Source organism: Mus caroli, chromosome 11 (assembly GCF_900094665.2).
Source record: "Mus caroli chromosome 11, CAROLI_EIJ_v1.1, whole genome shotgun sequence".
NCBI classification, from domain to species: Eukaryota; Metazoa; Chordata; class Mammalia; order Rodentia; family Muridae; genus Mus; species Mus caroli.
The window spans coordinates 111615514-111634271 of NC_034580.1; the positions used below are offsets into that span (position 1 = coordinate 111615514).

Below are 18758 nucleotides of genomic sequence, written 5' to 3' on the forward strand. Positions count from 1 at the left end.
AAACAAACAAAAAATAACGGCGTGCGCCACCATGCCCGGCTCTGTATTTCATCTTTTGTGAGAACTAGCTGTCTGTTTTGTAAGCCTTTCTTTGACTCAGTTGTTTAGTTTCCCGTTGGCTAGCTTTTGGAGTTCTTTGAATATTCTCTATATTAATATTCTGTTAGATGTCTAGCTAGCAAAGCTCCCTCATTTGTTCCGCACTCCATTAACTGTTGTTGTCTTTGCTGTGCAAAGGCTTTTGAAGGTCGCGAGGTCGCATGTGTGATTGGTGGCGTGTTTTTATTTTCTGCGTTGGAATACTCGGCTGCCTCTGGTGAAGACTTTTCTTTCTCTAACTGAATTCTCTCTGTGCTTTTCTTAAAATCAATTGTCCAAAAATGCCTGGATCTATTTTTGGACTCTGAGATACCAAGCCAATACCACAGGGCTTTGAGTGCTGTGGTGTTACAGTCCTTGACGTAAGGAAGACTCCATTAACTTTTGTGTACTTTTCCTCGCTCCCCCCCCCCCCCCCACGTCTCCTCTTCCTCCATTCTCCTTCTCTGACTTTCTCCCTTTTCTGCTCTTTTGAGTCTCATTATTACTTGATAGATGAGGCTGGCCCACCTTTCCGGTTGCTGCTCTCTGGAAGCCTTTTGTATCATCCTGCTCTTCCTCTTCCTACTCCCGTTGGCCAAGGTATCGCTCTGCAGCCAGGATTGGCCTGACCCTTGCAATGCAGAACAGGCTGTGTTCGAACCCGTGGTGATCCTCTTGCCTTTGGCTCCTCGGTGCTGGGATTATAGAAGTAAGCCACCGGATCTGTTTTCTTCTCTCTTCTGTACTGTGGGGGTGGGAGAGGCAGTTCATCAGGTTAGGAGCTTCTCTCTCAAGCACAGCCACCAGATTTCAGTCCCTGTCCCCTGTGATGGAAAGATAGGATCAACTCCTGCAAGATGCCCTCTGACTGCCATGCATGTTTGTCATAGCTAGGAATGACAACATGTGCCTTTAATCCCAGCACTTGGGTGGAGAAGATTCACCTGAATATCTGTAAGTTTGAGGCCAGCATGGTCTGCATTGATGAGCTCCAAGTCAACCAGGGCTGTCTCAAAAACAAAACTAAAAAGCAAACGGATGTGTGTTGTGCAACTGGACAAAGTATCCCTGGCACACTGTGCTATAGACCGAGGGCAGGTATCTTTCTTGCTGGGAAGATGTATCTGTTATATAGACTGAATGGTAGTGAACTTTGAGTGGCTGTGCTCACGTGCTGGAATTGCATTTAACTAAGTCATATATGGTAGCTCTGCACAGTGGTGTTTGAGCCTCTGCTGAGGACTTAATACTCTTCCCAGTTAAGTTGACCCTATCGGATTTGGCTCATCTTTGCTACCTGTGAGCTTTCTTGGATGTGGACCTTGGTGTTTTCCCAGGGTTATGTATGCTCTCTAAGAATTTGATTACCGTGCGTGGCATCTGTTTCCTCACTGAAGCCATTGATAAAAATATTGACTAGAATGCAAAGAATAAAACTTGGTAGCTTGCTGTTGAAAACCTTGATTCGATATAACATTAACACACCAGTTAGTTCTCTTTGGGTACTGATATTTAATTATGTATAGACCCATCAAATTGGTGTGTTGAGCAAGGCCACTGGGCAAGCCTGGATGGTGGCGATTATATTAGAAGGGTCTAGATGGATAGACAACTTTCCACCTCACACTCAAACAGAGCCTTGGTCCCGACTTGGTTTTGCAGCCTTGGTTCTGAGCTTGGCAGAAAGAGCAGCCATCCTTCTTCCCATGGTTGTTGTTGCAGCTTTCTGTTTCTGTTACTGATTCTGATTTTTTGCTGCTTGTTGTGGCAAACCAACAATTTTATATGCTATAATTATATTAAAATGTTATAACTTTCTTCTAACTCTCCTGCATGTCATGTCTTCCCTTTTTTCCTTCTGATCTTTCTTTCTTTTTTAAACTCTTTAAAAATCTTGGAGTCACCATAGTAACTGTCCGTGATTCCTCAAGGCCTCCTGCCAGGCTCAGCCTCAGTCCTTCCAGGAGACGTTCCTGGTCTTTTAAATTATGCTTTTATCTGTTGACTTTCTGTGCATGTGTATGTGTGCAGGTTCCCGAGTATCATGGTGCGTGTGGAAGGCAGAGGAGGACCTGTGGGGCCACTCTCTCCTACCACGGAGGTCCTCAGGTCCTTAGGCTAGCCGGCAGGTGTCGTCATCAGCTGAGCCATCTCACCAGCCCTTAGTGATCTGGTTTTATAGCGGCCCAAACTGTTATATTGTAGATTTCTCTGTGGCTCATGCTTAACAGTCCCAGTCATTGGGGAGGCCGAGAATGGAGGATTAAGAGTTTGACACTTTGTGTGTGACACAGCGGTGCCCCTGTGTGTGTGGTAGCATGTGCTCACAGCCCCAAGCACTGGAGAAACTGAACTCAACCAAGCAATCCCTTTCCTGAGGAAGAGAAGAGAAGTTAGACAATCACTGAGGAAGAGAGGAGATGTTAGACAATCACTGAGGAAGAGAGGAGAAGTTAGACAATCACTGAGGAAGAGAGGGGGTTTCTTTGTGGCTCTGGTTTCATGGATGGACTCTTTTTTTTTTTTTTTTGGTTTTTCAAGACAGGGTTTCTCTATATAGCCCTGGCTGTCCTGGAACTCACTTTGTAGACCAGGCTGGCCTCGAACTCAGAAATCCTCCTGCCTCTGCCTCCCGAGTGCTGGGATTAAAGGCGTGTGCCACCACTGCCTGGCTTGGATGGACTCTTATATGAGGTACTCTCTTATGTCCGCTGCTGCCTTGTGCCGCGCAGCATCTGTTTTGAGACTCAGTTAAACCGTGGAGTATTCCCGCTCAGTTCTGCCTTCTACCTTACCATGGGGCGGTTCTCCTGCAGCAGGAGGCTGAATTTGTTCATCCGTCCTTCTGTGAATGGACAGTTGAACTGGGCCTCTGGTTTGGGCTATTTTGAATATAAATGAGAGTAACTTTTTTATTTTTTGCATATGTGTGTGTGTGCATACATGTGCATATGCATGTTCTCATGTGTATGAAGACATATGTATATTCACACACGTATTCACACACGTGTGCATGTGTGCTTGCCTGTGTGTATGTGTGTGTGTGTATATGTGTGTGTGTGTGTGTATGTGTGTGTGTGTATGTGTGTGTGTATATATGTGTGTGTGTGTGTATGTGTGTGTGTATATATGTGTGTGTGTGTGTATGTGTGTGTGTGTACCAGAGGTTAATGTTGTGTGTCTTCTTCAATTACTTTCATTCATATATATATATATATATATATACATATGTATATATATGTATATATATATATATATATATATGGTAATGTTTGTTTTTTGCTGGGAATCAAAGTATGGTCCTCTTCAAGCAAAATAAGGACTCTAAAATGCTTAGCCATCTCTTTAACTTCACACATTTGTGTGTGTGTGTGTGTGTGTGTGTGTGTGTGTGCGTGCTATATCAGGTGTATAGAAGTCAGATAGTCAGATGACAGCTTTCTTTTTTTTTTTTTAAGATTTATTTATTTTACATATATGAGTACACTGTAGATGTCTACAGACACACCAGAAGCGGGCATCAGATCCCATTACAGATGGTTGTGAGCCACCATGTGGTTGCTGGGATTTGAACTCAGGACCTCTGGAAGAGCAGTCAGTGCTCTAAACCGCTGAGCCATCTCTCCAGCCCCCAGATGACAGCTTTCAGTAGTCCATTTCCCCTTTTTACATGTGAGCACCAGACATTGAACTCAGCTCATCAGGCTAGGCAGCAAGGACTCTCCACCCACCGAGTCATCTGACTGGCACTAGAAATATAACTTATATTTTAACCTTAACAACCTGTACTTATAGATTCCTTGCCATTTTCTGGAGACTGTATTATTTAGTCTGTAAACAGGTTCTCAGTTTGGGTTTTATCAATGTGAAAACACACCATGACCAGGGCAACTCTTCTAAAGGACAACATATAGTCGGGGCTGGCTTAGTTTCAGAGGCTCAGTCATTATCGTCATGGAGGGAAGCATGGCAGCCTGCAGGCAGACATGGTGCTGGAAGAGCCAGAGTTCTACATCTTGATACACAGTCAGCCAGGAGAGGACTATCTTTTGCAGGCAGCCAGGAGGAGGGTCTCGCTTCTGCACTGGGCAGAACATGGGCATAGGTCCCCAAAGCCAACCTCCACAGTGCCAGCCTTCCTCCAGTAAGGTCATACCTGTTCCAATAGGGTCACGCCTCGTAATGGTACAGCTTTCCATGGGCCAAGCATATTCAAACCACTACAGAGACAGTTTTCCTTTTTAAAAAAATCTCTTTTGAAATTAAAATCTAATTACATCATTTCCACTTTCCCATTCCTCCCTCCAACCCTTCCCATGCACCCCTCCTCCAATCTCTCTCAAAATCATGCCCTCTTTTATTGGTTTGTTTGGTTTTTTTTGTTTTTTTTTGTTTGTTTGTTTGTTTTCGAGACAGGGTTTCTCTGTGTAGCCCTGGCTGTCCTGGCACTCACTTTGTAGACCAGGCTGGCCTCGAACTCAGAAATCCTCCTGCCTCTGCCTCCCAAGTGCTGGGATTAAAGGCGTGCGCCACCACGCCCGGCTGTTTGTTTTGTTTTGTTTGAGACGGGATTTCACTATGTAGCCCTGGCTGGACTGGAACTCACTATGTGGACCAGGCTGTCCTCAAACTCACAGAGACCCACCTGCCTCAACATCCCACGTACTGGGATGAAAGGTGTGTTCCACAATACCTGGCAAGGCCTACTTTCTTTCTTTTTTTTTTTTCTTAATTGTTGTTATACACACACACACACACACACACACAGAGGCTTATATATTCCTAAATACATATGGAATATGATAGTACTTGTATGTAAATAATTTTAGGGCTGATTGTTTGGTATCAGATGACCAGTTCAGGGATTCTTCCCTGGGGAAGACTGTTTCTCTCACTCTCAGAGATCCTTAGTTTACTATAGTTCTAGGGTTAGGGCTCTGTGAGATTTCCTCTTTCCATGCTAGGATGTCTATTGCTGGTGTCCATGATCAGGTCTTGTTTAAGCAGTCCTGTTGGTGAGGCGTCACGGGTGCAGCTTCCGTGACATTCCCAAGAGATAAAAATCTCCCAGTGAACTTCCTGTTTCCTTGGCTCTTATGACCCTGTAGCCCCTGTTCTGCTACGATCCCTGAGTCTGGGTGCAGGAGATGTGCCGTATCTGCGTCAGGGCACTTGCTCTCTGCATTTTGATCTGTTGTGGTTTTCTGGAATGGTCTCCATCTGTTGCAAGGAGACACTTCATCCCAGTCTATACCTTCTGTTCCCTCTCATTCCACTTCAGTTTTGAGTTCTTATTCTTTCTTATCATATAACGTAAAACATTTACTCATTTATCAAGTTTGAGTGTATGTGTTGCGTGCGTGTGCATGCGTGTGTGTGTGTGTGTGTGTGTGTGTGTGTGTGCATGCCTGTATGTGTGCGCATGCGGGTGCGTGTTCACTCATGGCCACCATGTTTCACACATGGAGGTCAGAGGACAACTTACAGAAGCTGGTTCTCTCCTTCCATCCCGGGTTCCGGGTTCAGACTCAGGCTTGACAGCGTGTGAGTCCCTGTTCTTAACCTAGGTGGACCTGATTGTCTTTTCTTGCTGCTAGAGAGTAATAGAGTAATTATTGAGCACCAAATATTGTGCCAGGTCCCTTCAATACACTACTTTGACATAATTCTCATGACGCTGCTGTGAAATCTCTGTTGCCACGTCCATCCTAAGGACAAGTAGTCCAAGCTGAAAAGGACAAACAAGTTACCAAGGTCACTCCGTGTTTGATACGTGTGAGAGCCGAGATCTGAAAACCAGGCGGAGCTGGCCCTTTAAGGATTCTGCTCCTGATTTCAGGTCAGATGTTAAGAACAGTCTTCTTTCAGAAACCCATGTATGGAATGATGGGAATACAGAGACTCTTAGAAAAATGTCATGTTCCTGGCTGCCCTCTGCTCTGCCGTGGTTCCAGCTGGCCACAGTTAACTTCCCTCGGGTTGTGTTGGCAGAAGAAGGTAATAGGAACAATTCCCTTCTGGGTCCTGGTGACTCCCCCTGTGTGCCCCTGCAGGGGTGGAGCGTCACCGGGTCCTCAGCCATAGCCATGATCAGGGTTCAGGCTGCCTGGTCAGGGTGGCCTTGGGCAGGAGTGATGTGGCCTCTAAGGATCCAATTTCAGTTGGCTGCCAAAGACTGAATGTCACTGCTTTGCAAGGCCACTTTCAGCATCACTGTCTCTGACCCCTCCGGAATGGCTCAGCTTTGATTGGAGGTGCAGGCTGAAAAGAAGGGGTAGGGAGAGACTTGGCAGCATGGCAGGTGACATCAGCTTGGGTCCCGCCTTGAGGAATTGGGTGGGATTTGGGAATGGAGTTGGTGGCTTCAGACCTGAGCTCTCCGGCTGGCCCTCTGGACATAGATTTTTAATTGTTTCTCGACAGCTCTTTTATGGGTCAGCTCTCCTGGGCCTCTGATTCCTCGTAATAAGGTTGGCTGCAGGCCCCTGAGAGAACTGCCCTCATCAGCAGGTTAGTGCTTTCTGCAAGAGGAGGCTTCTGGCTCCAAACCAGATTACTCAGTGCCACTTTTTACTGAGAACATGCCCTGATCTGAGATTGTGCAAGTCGAGCCGGCTGCCAGGATGGAAGAGTGAGGGTCGGGGCTCAGGTGGGGCAGGCAGGCTGCTGAGGATCCAACCCAGGGCAGAGCACATGCTAAGCATGTGTTCTGTCACATGTACATTCCGGCCCCTGCGCCGATTGCATTTTCCACATACCTGCTTGACATTTGTCACACTGGTTGTCAGGGTGGCTTGCTGGTTCCCTGCAGACTTCTGCCCAAGGTGTCTCTGTCTAGAACTACTGTCACCCACACAAGAGGCTCAGAAGACCTGTGGGCATGTATGTGCTGGCAAATGTGTCACATGTCCCTGTGTACATGGAGTGCGTGCCTGCTTCTGCCAGCTCTCTTTCCACACCCCCCCTCCATGTTCCTGATTACTTGACTGCATTAAACTCCAGATGAGACTACTGCTGACTTTAACCCCAATTTTATTTTTTTTTAATTTTAAATAGCTTTTATTGATATTCCAATGCTCTTAGTTATAGTATTAAAAGTTCATGAAATATATATCCTCATTACATAGCTTTACATTTTGATGAATCAAATTTTCACATTACAAACATTTTGCTTTCATTTCACAAGTATATTACTAATGCTGCCATTCTTGCTTTATTATTAAAATTTTCAAAAGAAAATTCTATGTATTTATTATGTATAATATGTTTGAAAGTGTGTATACATTGTGATATGGCAAAATTAAGTTAATTAGCATATATAGTACTCCCATGTACTTATTATTGTTGTTGTTGTTGTTTTTTATTACGTATTTTCCTCAATTACATTTCCAATGCTATCCCTAAAGTCCCCCATACCCCCCCCTTCCCTACCCACCCATTCCCATTCTTTTGGCCCTGGCATTCCCCTGTATTGGGGCATATAAAGTTTGCAAGTCCAATGGGCCTCTCTTTCCAGTGATGGCCGACTAGGCCATCTTTCGATACATATGCAGCTAGAAACAAGAGCTCCGGGGTACTGGTTAGTTCATCATGTTGTTCCAACTATAGGGTTGCAGATCCCTTTAGCTCCTTGGGTACTTTCTCTAGCTTCTCCATTGGGAGCCCTGTGATCCATCCAATAGCTGACAGTGAGCATCCACTTCTATGTTTGTTTGGCCCCGGCATAGTTTCTAACCCCAATTTTAAGATGCACTGATACTCTAAAGAATGCTCTACCTGTCTGCGGGGTGTCAGTGATTCAGAGTACACAGGGAACAGAAAACAGAATCCTGAAAAGGAAGGTTGAAAGACAAGGGCTGCCCTCCCACCCAGGGCTGACTCCCGAGGCACAAGGCACACAAGAGGCATAGATGCTGGAGGGCCAGGCCAGCAGGGTGCTAGTGGGCTGTGGCTTAGTTGAGATTGTCACATTGCACAACAACGGTCTCCAAGTTCTGTGACCTTACTTACGGGATTTCTTTCCACGTTTTTCCCCAGATGCTGTGACGGTGACACACTCACTGGGGTTTGTCCATGTTGGGGAGGAAGCTTCCTTCCAGGTGTGGCCACATTCGTCTGGGCATGTCTGCAGTACCCTGGGCCCATGGACCTGAGGGAGAAGCACCTGGTGGGCTCCATTCTGTTGCTGTGTGGCTGGTGGGGGGGCGCGGGGATCTCTGTGGGGTTCTCCTCCCCTGGGTCTGCTGGGAGACCTTCGGCTCAGGGTTATACAGTGAGCGTGGGGCAGGGAGCTCTGAAGCTTGTCGGCCATACACTATGACGCCTGCTTAGAGGTTAGTGTTGCCTGGCTGGGATGCACAGGGTTTAAAGGTGGCCCAGCTAACACAGCTGCACCACAGCAGGCTTTCTGATTGGGTTTGATCGCAAGCCAGTCTTGCCCAGAGCTGTGTAATTTGGTTTGTTTGCGCTGTGCTCGGGCTGTGCCCCAACCTGCCTGGCCATGTTGAAGACTGTTGGGCACCCGTGTCTGTGGTTAGGGACAAGCGCCTCATCAGATTCCAAAAACAGCCGTGTGTTAATCAACAGGAATGAGCTGGGCCTAGTGGTACAGGTCTGTAACTCTACTTACTCCAGAGGCCGAAGAATTGCAAATTCAGGGCCTGCCTGGACTGCAGAGTGAGTTCAAGGCTGCCTTTGACAGCTTTGTGAGGTCATCTCTCTACCCCTTTAAATCAGTCAGGCTTGAAGAGTGCAGGCTGTTGAAGTCTGGCCCTGCCCTCAGGTGCACGGCTTTAGGATGGAAGCAGATTTAGAATATTCCTCTCCTATGGCTAAGACTGCCCTCCGACCCCCTTAGGAAGAAGTCCGTGTGTCTCTTGCCTGGTTTCTGCATCTCTTACTAACACCTGCTCACTGGGTCATTGCCCTGGGAAATTTATGAGGACGTGAGTCCTGGACTGGAAAGCCACATACCAGCAGCAGCAGCCGTGTTTGTGGGACATTGGCCTGAGAGCGACAGCGCCCTTAGAGGCTAGGATGAGGGCTCCCAGCTTGTAGAGGGCTGCTGTATAGTTGAGGGTCAGAAGGGTAGTCAGTTTATAGTAGAGCCCACCGGGGCTTCGACCTGCACAAGGACATTTTCTTTTTTCTTTTTTTCTTTTTTTCTTTTCTTTTCTTTCTTTTGTTTTTTTGTTTTTTTGAGACAGGGTTTCTCTGCGTAGCCCTGGCTGTCCTGGAACTCACTCTGTAGACCAGGCTGGCCTCGAACTCAGAAATCCACCTGCCTCTGCCTCCCAAGTGCTGGAATTAAAGGCGTGTGCCACCACGCCCAGCTCTTTTCTCTTTTTTAATTTATTATGAGTGTGTATGTAATGGTGTGTGGAGGGGCACGTGTGTTCCAGCATGCAGGTAGAGGTCAGAGGGGACAACTTGGTGGAGTTGATTCTCTTCTTTGCTTGGGTCCTGGGAATCAAACTTGGGGCATCAGAGTTGAGTGGTGAGTGCTTTACCCACTGAGCAATCTTGCCAGCCCAGCAAGAATCTCTTCAATAATACAGTGGGCTTGAAAGATAGACCTGTAGCCCAGGGCTCTCAGAAAGCTTCTTAGCTTAAAAAAAGGATTAGGAGGTGTGTATGTGTGTGTGTGTGTGTGTGTGTGTGTGTGTGTGTATGTATGTCGGGGGTGACACTCACTGCTCAGGTGGTCTGTCTGGGTCACTGTTGCTGGGTGATTTTGACTCCCATCCCCTCTCAGACCCAGCAGTCTCCAGCCTGTAGGAAGTGCATGGTCGGTGAACTGTTGCAGTGACAGCCTGGGCCCCTGCTCTGAGATAACAGGGCCATTTTCCTATCATCGGAGCAGGCGGCGTGGAAAGTGAGTGGAGAGAGTGGGTGGACTGTGTTGGTGCCCTCTGAGGTGTGCCTCGGAGCTGGGAGAGCTTTGCCCGAATGCTTTCCACCCTAGCAGTAACTTCCCGGAGGGAGCCCAGGGACAGAAGTCTTTCTCAGTGACTACAGCTGATAGTCCTCACAGAGACTGGCACCAAAGCCGACTCCGCCCATCCCTCTTTCCTGCTCCCAACAAAGACTTCCTGCCCTTAACCTCTGGACTGCCCAGCCCCTCCTCTCTGTCCCCATTCAACTGTTTGGCAGGGGCCCCGCAGGGAGGTACACAGGCCAGGAAGGGGAGAGGCTGGGAGGCTCTCTTTCCCTTCTAGCAGCTGGAGAGGGTGTAGTCTAGGAGACAGAGGGCCCTGGAGAAACACGCTCAGCCTCCAGCCTGCTCTCTAGCCAAGGGACCCATTAGGTTGGGCTCACTCCCTGGGCTGTTATATTGCCATACTGAAGATGGCTTGCCCATTAGCAAAGGAATGTCCAGCCCCCTCCCAGTGCCTTACCTCTTCCTTCACCCAAGTGCCTGTGCTGGCTTCTTTTATATCAGATTAGGGGCCCACAGCTATGTTTTTAGAGCCCTAGTCACCTAGGCCCTGCTTTTGCCTGTGTCTGGTCTTGGTGACACACTCCTTTAACCTTATACAGGGGATAGACAGGTCACTTGCGTTTGAGGACAACTTGTTCTCCATATATAGTTTTTTGTTTTTGTTTTTTTCAAGACAGCCAGAGCTATATAGAAAGACCCTGTCACAAACAAACAAACAAACAAACAAACCAAAGGAAAGATCCAGGCACGCCCAGATCCCTGCCGTGCCCAAATGCAGGGTTGCCCTTAGTGGGTCAGCAGCTTGGGGGCTCTCCATGTCACCTGGAAGGAAGGTGTTGAAATCCTGAGAAACTCCTTTTAGCTGGCCTTACCCTCTCCCAAGGCTACTGGTCTCTCCCTTCCAGCAGTCTCAGAGCCTCCTAGAAATCCCTGCTGGAATCCCTGCTGGCCCCCTTGTGCTGCTGTTAATCAGGCACCAGCCCTATGCCCCATTCCTGCAGCTCGCAGCATCTCTGTGTGCAGCTTGCACCTCTGTGGAATGCTGCTGCTGCCACCGGCTGGGTTGGCAGGCACTCTGGTGGATGATGCGCTCAGCCACAGTGTGGCCCCAGTGACCTGGGGCGCAGTGGACAAGTAGTCTGGGAATAGAGCCTGTGTTTGTGTCCCTCGGGGTACCTGGATGCTAGCATGTGCCCTCAGTGGGTCCCAACCCCTTGATGGTTTCTTTCATCTCTCCAAATGCCCCTCCCTCCCTCCCTCCCTCCCTCCATCTGGCAGCCCTCTCTCTGCACCTGTGCTTGCCCTGCATTGGCCTCCTCTGAAGGGACATCTCTCGGGCATCTGGTAAATTGTGGACCAACTTTTGCCTCTCGACCTCCTTTCTTTACCCTCCTCCTTCCTCTCTCTTCCCTCACTCCCCCCTCCCGCCCTCCCTCCCTCCCTCTCTCCCTCCCTCTCAGGGCTGCTGTTGCTGCCTGCTGCTGCCTCCTCCTCCCTCCCTGAATCTGCAGCGTGACTGGAAAGAGGCTGAATTAATCAGCAGATTGAAGCTCCGCTCTGCTGCGCCCAATTCTCTGCAGCACCTGCCTCTCGCTCACACACCTTCCAGCCCTCTCCCCTCTCTCACACAGTCTCCCTCTTCTCGCTCTCTCATTCTCTTCCGCTGCTTCCTCTATCCTTGCGGGTGGTGCTGGGAGTTACTACACCCGACTGCTGGTCCCTCAGGCTCTGCCCATGCTCTTCAAGCAGGCAGAGCTATGGATACCCCACCAGGGCAAGCACAGCAGCGCGGTGAGTATCACAGCTTGACTCTCAGAGTTCTAACAACGCCTTCTTCCCTGCCTGTGAAGGAGTCTTCGGTTTGGTTTGTGGTTGCCAATGGAGTCCTCAAGATGCTGCAGAACAGGAGGCAGCCAGACTGAGCCTGAGATAGCTAGGTCTCTGGAAGGAGATTGGGACTGAATGCCAAAAAAGCTAGCATGTCTTGGAATGGCCAGCCAGGCTTTTAAGGTACCCAGAGCAGCTTTGGGGATTGAGTTTCCCAGAGGAGAAAAGGATGCTAAGACCCACCAAAGGATGGTAGGACCCAAGGCGCACTCTCTCTCTCTCTCTCTCTCATTCATATATATATACATATATATACGTATATATATATGTATATATATATATATGTGTGTGTATATATAGTATGTATATATATATGTGTATATATATGTGTGTGTGTATATATAGTATGTATATATGTATATATGTATGTATGTATGTTAAAAAAAAAACCTCCGGGCCTGGATGTCATCACTTCTCTATAGTGAGGGGACTTTTTCTCTGCTGTATTACTCAGGTAACAGAGTCAGGGCTCATGGTTGGGATGGTTTCTTCTGGGTTTCAGTAGCGGCTGAAGGTGGGTGAGGTCCGTGTGAGAAAGAGTACCAGGCTGCAGATGAGTCCAGATGTGCCCAGCTAGACTCAGAGGGATGGGTAGTGGCTGACGGTACTTCAGGGACTCGGGGTTGTGCTGAGCTCAATGGTGGCTCCTCTCCACCTGTACTGATTAAAGCAGCTGTGAGCGGGTGGCCTGGGGAAGGGGGTCTCCCTGGCTATAACTGCTGGTCATCTGTTGTCAAGGTTACCAGCCAAGGTCTAAATTTGTAACCTACTTTCCTGAATGTAAGGCTATGATTTTGTTGTTTCTGAAACAGGTAGAGTAGGAAGAGCAGTTGCTGTGTGGAGAGAACCTCATGTGTGCCCTGCAGGGACACAGGCAAGGTGCTGGGGGCTTCTTGGTGAGGTGGGGGCACCCAGCTATTGGAAGGCTCATAAGACAACTTGACCCACCGTGGCAGTGGGGTCCTGCTCAGCACTAGGTTGCTGATGGTGACTAGTCAGTCGTCTTTTCCTCGTGGTCCCCGCGAGCGCTAAGTCTCACTAGTTCTCCTCTTTAGCAGCAAAGCAGAGAAGCAGTCCTGCTTGTGATGGCGCCAGCCTCCCTGAGCAAAGACTTTGTTTTTGCCCAATATGGTGGGCAAATCTCAGTGCATGGGAGGCAGAGGCAGGCAGATCTCTGACTTGAGGTCAACATGTGAGTTCCAGGACAGCCTGGGCTACAGTGAGGCCCTGTCTCAAAAACTGAACCAACCCAACCCAACCCAACCCAACCCAACCCAACCCAACCCTGCCTTTCTGGCTCAAGTGGGTTCCCTTTGCTCTGGCTGAATGAGAGCTCCGACAGTAGTGGGAAGGGCTGGTCTGCCTGACAGACTTCACTGTCCTTTTGTCCTGGTCCCTCTGGGCTGGAAGTCTCACTCCTGGCCCCAAGAACATGTCTAGAGGTGTCAGCAGCAGGGAAAGGGGTGGGTTTTTAGCATCCGAGAAGCAGGGGAGATCTGGTTAGCCATGGGAACATAATTAAGGCACATCAAAATGTTCCTCACTCTTCTCGGCCTTAGTAGGTAAAGAGGAACAGGCAGTGCATACTCTGTGTTGGCTTAGGTTCTTTATTGTTGGATAATAGGAACTTCCTGCAGTCTCTTCAAGGCGCCTAGGAACGTGGGGTACCTGTCTCACCCTGCTGAGAAGGTGGCTCTGCCTGCCTGTCCCTCTCCAACCTGTTCGGTAGCTCCTTCAGAAAGGATGGTTTCCACTGAGCTCCTTAGCTCTGGATCTTAGGCCACGTGGGATAAAGCTAAGTCACAATGAGGGAAATAGAGATTTGGCCCTTTACTCTGGCCCGTCTGCCACTGCGGGGGAGGGTGTGTGTGTGTGTGTGTGAGCAGAATAGGCTTAGCAGTTGACATAGTTGAAGTCTGGAGAGGAGACTGGCTCAGGAGGCCTGTGTCCTCACCACAGGGCCAGCCTGTGTGGGCAGGCACTTCCTTTGGGCAGCATGTAATTACAGAATAGCTTATTTTCCTCCGTGGTGCACTGTCTTTAATCCCCTGTCTGGAGTTGGTGCTCACGGCCAGACACAACATGTGGGGGCAGAAGTGTGCAGACAGTTCTGGAGGTGTCCTGTCCAGGGGGCATCTGTTACCCTCTCACCATGCCTCCCTTACCTGGGACATGGAAATCAAGTAATGATAGGGCATACAGTCCTGCACGTGAGGCTGCAGAGGAGGCAGCGATATCAGGGTAGCCACTGTGTAGCCCAGGGAGCCAGTGAGTGGGCTGCAGGCCTGGCTAGAGGAAGGATGCCTCCCTGGTTCTCTGGCTTCACCTGGGAGGTGTTTCTCAGTCTTACTGGGAGCTGCCCCCTCCTGGGCATGAGGTCCGGCAGCTTCCCAAGTATCCTTATGGCCCTATGCAGTTTGCCTCGTCCTGTTTCCTTCCCTGCCCCGGTTTCTTGCACGTGCAGCCCTTATCTCTTCCTGTGGTCCTCCCTCCCTCCACTGTTTTACATTTCAGACTTTCAGAGGTTCGGTCTCTGAATGCTGTGCATCCCAGGAACTCTGGGATCAGGCTCTAGAGGGGAAGCTGGGGAGACTGAGTCCAAGAGAGTGGGGAGGGAAGGGAAGGTGCTAGGAGCACGGGCTTCCTCTGCCCCAGATCCCCCTCCCTCCAATGACAGGGAGGAACAGGGAGGAACAGGCCCGGCCTGTTCTTTGTACACATTCAGGAAAGCTGAGGTACCACTGACAGATGACACCGGGGATTCTATTCATGTGCAATTCAAGGGATGTGGCACTGGGTCCCTGCCCCTCAGGCCTGGCAACTTCTTTTTGTTTGTTTGTTTGTTTGTTTTTTCGGAAAGGGTTTCTCTGTGTAGCCCTGGCTGTCCTGGAACTCACTCTGTAGGCCAGGCTGGCCTCGAACTTAGAGATCCACCTGCCTCTGCCTCAGAGTGCTGGGATTAAAGGCGTGTGCCACCAGGCCTGTCGTCGCCTGGCAGCTTCTTAAAGTCATGCATATATGTATCTCCCCCAGGGCCAAAGCCAAGTGACCAAGGAGAAAGCCAGGGGATACCTTTGGAACTAGGCCAGAAAGAGAACTGCAGAGTGACTGTAGGCAAAGCTGGAGCAGGTCCCTGCCGAGGGCAGACCTGGGGGCATTGGCATGGAGAAGTAGGACAAGGAGTCCGGGTAGCAAGGCCAGTGTGTCCCCATGACCCTCGTCGGGATTCCTCAGTAGACAGCCGTGAGGAGTCTCAGTCTAACAGTCCACTGGTTTTGCTTGGACTTTCCCTGATGAGAGCTCTTCAGGTGGCCTCTGGGAAAGCCCTGTTCCCCTTCAGGAACTCTGCCTCTTGGGCCCATTTATCTTTATTGCCTTAACATTTTCGGCTGTAGATCCTCCCTACCCACCCCCACCCCCCATTGGCTTCATCCCTGAAGTTTTGATGCAATGGGGTCAGGGTGGCGCCTGGACAGGCAGGTCTTTGACAGCTGTAGGTATTGATGCCAGCTTTGTGTTGACACCCCCGACTAAAGTGTCACTGGGGTTGATGAAATGATGTGTGTGGTCATCCATTCTCACATCCATTCAACAGGGGTGAGTGTGGTATCCTCTGCTGTGGCTCAGTGAGGAGGGCTGTGGAGACGGAGGAATCAGCACCTAGTTTCAAGGAATGGAAGGTACAGAGGCAGAGCCAGACATAGCAGCTGAGAACCAGGTTATGCCAGTGCTATCAGAGTACAAATCTGAAGTGAAGCCCTGGCCTTTAAGGAATTGTTCCTCCCACAGGAGCTGATGTTTGAGCTGTCTTGAAGAAAAAGAGTTGTCTGGTGGCAAGGGTGTCCTTACAAAGCTCATGGGCTACAGGAGCAAGAGCTACCGAAGGGACATGCTGGGCGGCCACAGACCCTAAGGCCTCCAGAGCCGGCACAAGGGTGTGGAGTGGGCTTTAACAGTAAAGGAGAGGAGGCTGGAGAGGTAACTCAGGGGATACAGGAGCCTGCTGTCAAGGCTGGTGACCCAAGCTAGGTCCCTGGGGTCCATCTGCCGGAAGGAAAGACCTGACTCCTGAAAGCTGTCCTTTGTCACAGTCGATCAAATGTAATAAAAATGGAACTGTGCCAGGAGTCAGAGCTGAGGGCTGGGTCTTTGTAGGGGTAAGGCAGTGGGGTTGCAGAAGGTTAAGGACGAGGTGGGAGAGGTGGGAGGGAGAGGGGTGTGGGGGGCAGGGGAAGGCTGTAGCCTGGGATGTTGCACAGGGGACTGGGGAGTAGCAGTGTGGGAGGAGAGCTGACTCTGCAGGGAAGGTTGGGGTGGGTTTGGAGTTTGGGATATTTCCTGTTTCCTGTGAAGCAGGTCAGTAGACTGGTTTTTATCTGGAACAGCGACTGGCTGGGAGTGAAGTGTAGACCCTGAGAGCACATAGGTGGTAGGTGACTCCACGACTGACAGGGACCTCCCTGGAAACATCCAGCAGCTTACCGTGACTAGTCCACACACAGGGAGCTGTGGGGACCGGAGAGTGTGCTGGAGTCCGCGTGCCCTTTCCCTAGGAACAGCTAGCTGCCTTTGTCCCGAGGTTACGTCCTGCATAATCTTTTAGTGTTACAAAATCCTGTTTTGTGTTAGAAGGTAAAGGTGATAGGGTTTTCTACTTTTTTCCTTAATTTTTAAAAATTAATACGTTTGTGTGTGTGTGTGTGTGTGTGTGTGTGTGTGTGTGTGTGTAGATCTTGGACAACTTGGTTGTCTCCTTGTACCATGTAGATCTTTTGGACTCAGGTCACTATGCTTAGCAGCCCTGGCCTTTACTGGCAGAGCCATTTCACCAGCTCTAAGTTCTTCTTAAATGCCTTCCAAACAGCTAACATCTCTGAATTAGTTCTCTTAGAGAAGTAGACATCACAGGGTATGTGATGCGCACCTGGAATCCTGGCATTTAGGAGGCTCTGTGAGCCCAAGGCCAGTCTAATCTACACACTGAGTTCCAGGACAGCCAGGAATACGCAGAGAGACCTGCCTCAAACAAAACAAACAAAACACTAACAGCAAAAAAGAAATAGATATCTTTTGGTCTCTGAAATCTGAAGTAAAATGGGGGCTTGGGGGTGGGAGCAAGAAGAGTCTGCTGGGGCAGCTCAGTGGGTGGAGAACTGAATGAGCAGACTGAACTGACAGTGAGTGAAAAAAAGGAGATAAAAGGAAGGAAGTGGTTGCCCCTCGGTGTGGTGGAGGAGGAGAAAGTTTATTATAGATAAAGGAGAGAGCATAGCCAGAGGCAGGGATATGTGGTAGAGTCCAGAGTGGACGGACTTGACTGGGAGTCACGTGAGGCGAGGGGGAGGGGAAGGGAGCGAGGAGAACCAGGTGTAGCAGCCTGGAAGGCAAAGGTATAAAAGGGACAGGGACAGGTAACCAAAAGCCAGGAGGATCCTGGAACAGGTATGGGCTGAGGGATGCTGGGAGGATCTGGTGTCAGGTTTGCTTTGATATGGTAAATAGGCTCTTCAGCCTTTTGTCCCAGGGTTTGAAACTTAACTTGAAAGTACCTTTTTTTTTTTTTTCCTTTTATTCTAACCTGGCTTTAAGTAGTGTAGGGGTCTGGAGAGGGAGGAAGAGCCTGAGGTCAAAGAGTAGGTCTGGACAGGGCCCCGGGGAGATGCTGACTTTCCCATTCCCTGCAGGGAGAGCCCCCCTTGGCCCTGGGCCTGTCTACCCGGAAGGCCCTCAGTGTCCTGAAGGAGCAGCTGGAGGCTGTATTGGAGAAACACCTCAAAGAACGGAAGAAAAGTCTTACATGGAAGGTGAAGCTTCCTCCTCAGGGGTGGCCAGAGCTCATCTGGGTAGGCAGAGAAGCTGGGAGCCCTTTCTGGGGACCTGTGCCTGTCCCCTGAATAGGGGGTCTCAACTGAGATTCCATGCAGTCAGAAGTTCCAGTTTGCTTGGCGAGATGTCCCACTCCACTCGCAGGAGGTGGCCATAAGAAATGGGCAGGCCTCGGGCGTAAGAGGTAGATGGGAGCTGGCTGGGATACCCACTGCCTGCCTGTCCTACTCTAGGAGGCCTGGAGAAGCAGCTTCCTGCACCTTAGTAACCGCTGCTCCTGTTTCCACTGGCCCGGGGCCTCCCTGATGCTGCTGGCGGTGCTGCTGCTGTTGTGTTGCTGTGGGGGCCAGCCAGCTGGGAGGTGAGCAGGGGCCATGATGGCTGTAAGCTCTATTCTAACCCCTGGGATATCCCAGGGCTCTGAGGGGCTGTAGTGACCTGAAGATTGGCTAGAGGAGTGGGGCATCTTGGGATGTGGGGCTGGCTGGGAAGCCTTCTCCCTGGAAACACTTGGCGCTCTCTGTGTCCCTCCACACCAGCCACGGCGTGGAGCTGGTAAACGCCTCTGCTCTGTTCCTGTTGCTGCTCCTCAACCTCGTCCTCATCGGGCGGCAAGATCGGCTGAAGCGCCGGGAGGTGGAGCGCAGGCTCCGGGGGATCATTGACCAAATCCAAGGTGAGGCTGAGGGCCAGGTCAGTCTGTGATGTGTCAGAGCACCTTCAGGAGTTAGAGGATGGTCCCACCCGGGTGAGCAGGATGGGAGGACTATAGGATAGCCACGGTCACCAGGCAGTGGCTGGTGAGAGGGAAGTTGAGAGTGTTCCCCCCCCACACACACATCTGTCTTGTCCACTGGTCCTGGCCCGGAGGAGTGAGAAGCTAAGATGCCGATTGGGAACAGGGTTGAGCAGAGAGCTGGGGTCCCAGATGAGCAGGCAGTACTCTAGGAGAGGAGTGCTCCTAAGGAGAGGGGTACTGGCCACTCTGCCCAGCCATCAGGTACTGAATCTGGCTGTAGCTCAA

The 18758-nt window shown here is 50.0% G+C and overlaps 1 protein-coding gene across 8 annotated transcripts in view; it reads left to right on the plus strand.

Annotated features, from left to right (window-relative positions):
* Window positions 1-18758, plus strand: part of Tmem94 (transmembrane protein 94) — a 35889-nt gene that overhangs the window by 4918 nt on the left and 12213 nt on the right. For 4 of the 8 annotated variants that reach the window (XM_021176941.2, XM_029483288.1, XM_021176942.2 and 1 more), the window contains exons 2-5: window positions 8119-8248; window positions 17593-17712; window positions 17968-18095; window positions 18274-18410. In XM_021176941.2, coding sequence (XP_021032600.1) covers window positions 8225-8248; window positions 17593-17712; window positions 17968-18095; window positions 18274-18410 — 409 coding nt within the window. In that variant the 5' untranslated portion in view covers window positions 8119-8224. Of the gene's footprint in view, window positions 1-8118; window positions 8249-11521; window positions 11813-17592; window positions 17713-17967; window positions 18096-18273; window positions 18411-18758 lie in introns of those variants that run through there. The other 4 variants (XM_029483284.1, XM_029483286.1, XM_029483289.1 and 1 more) reach the window with 3 other exon arrangements.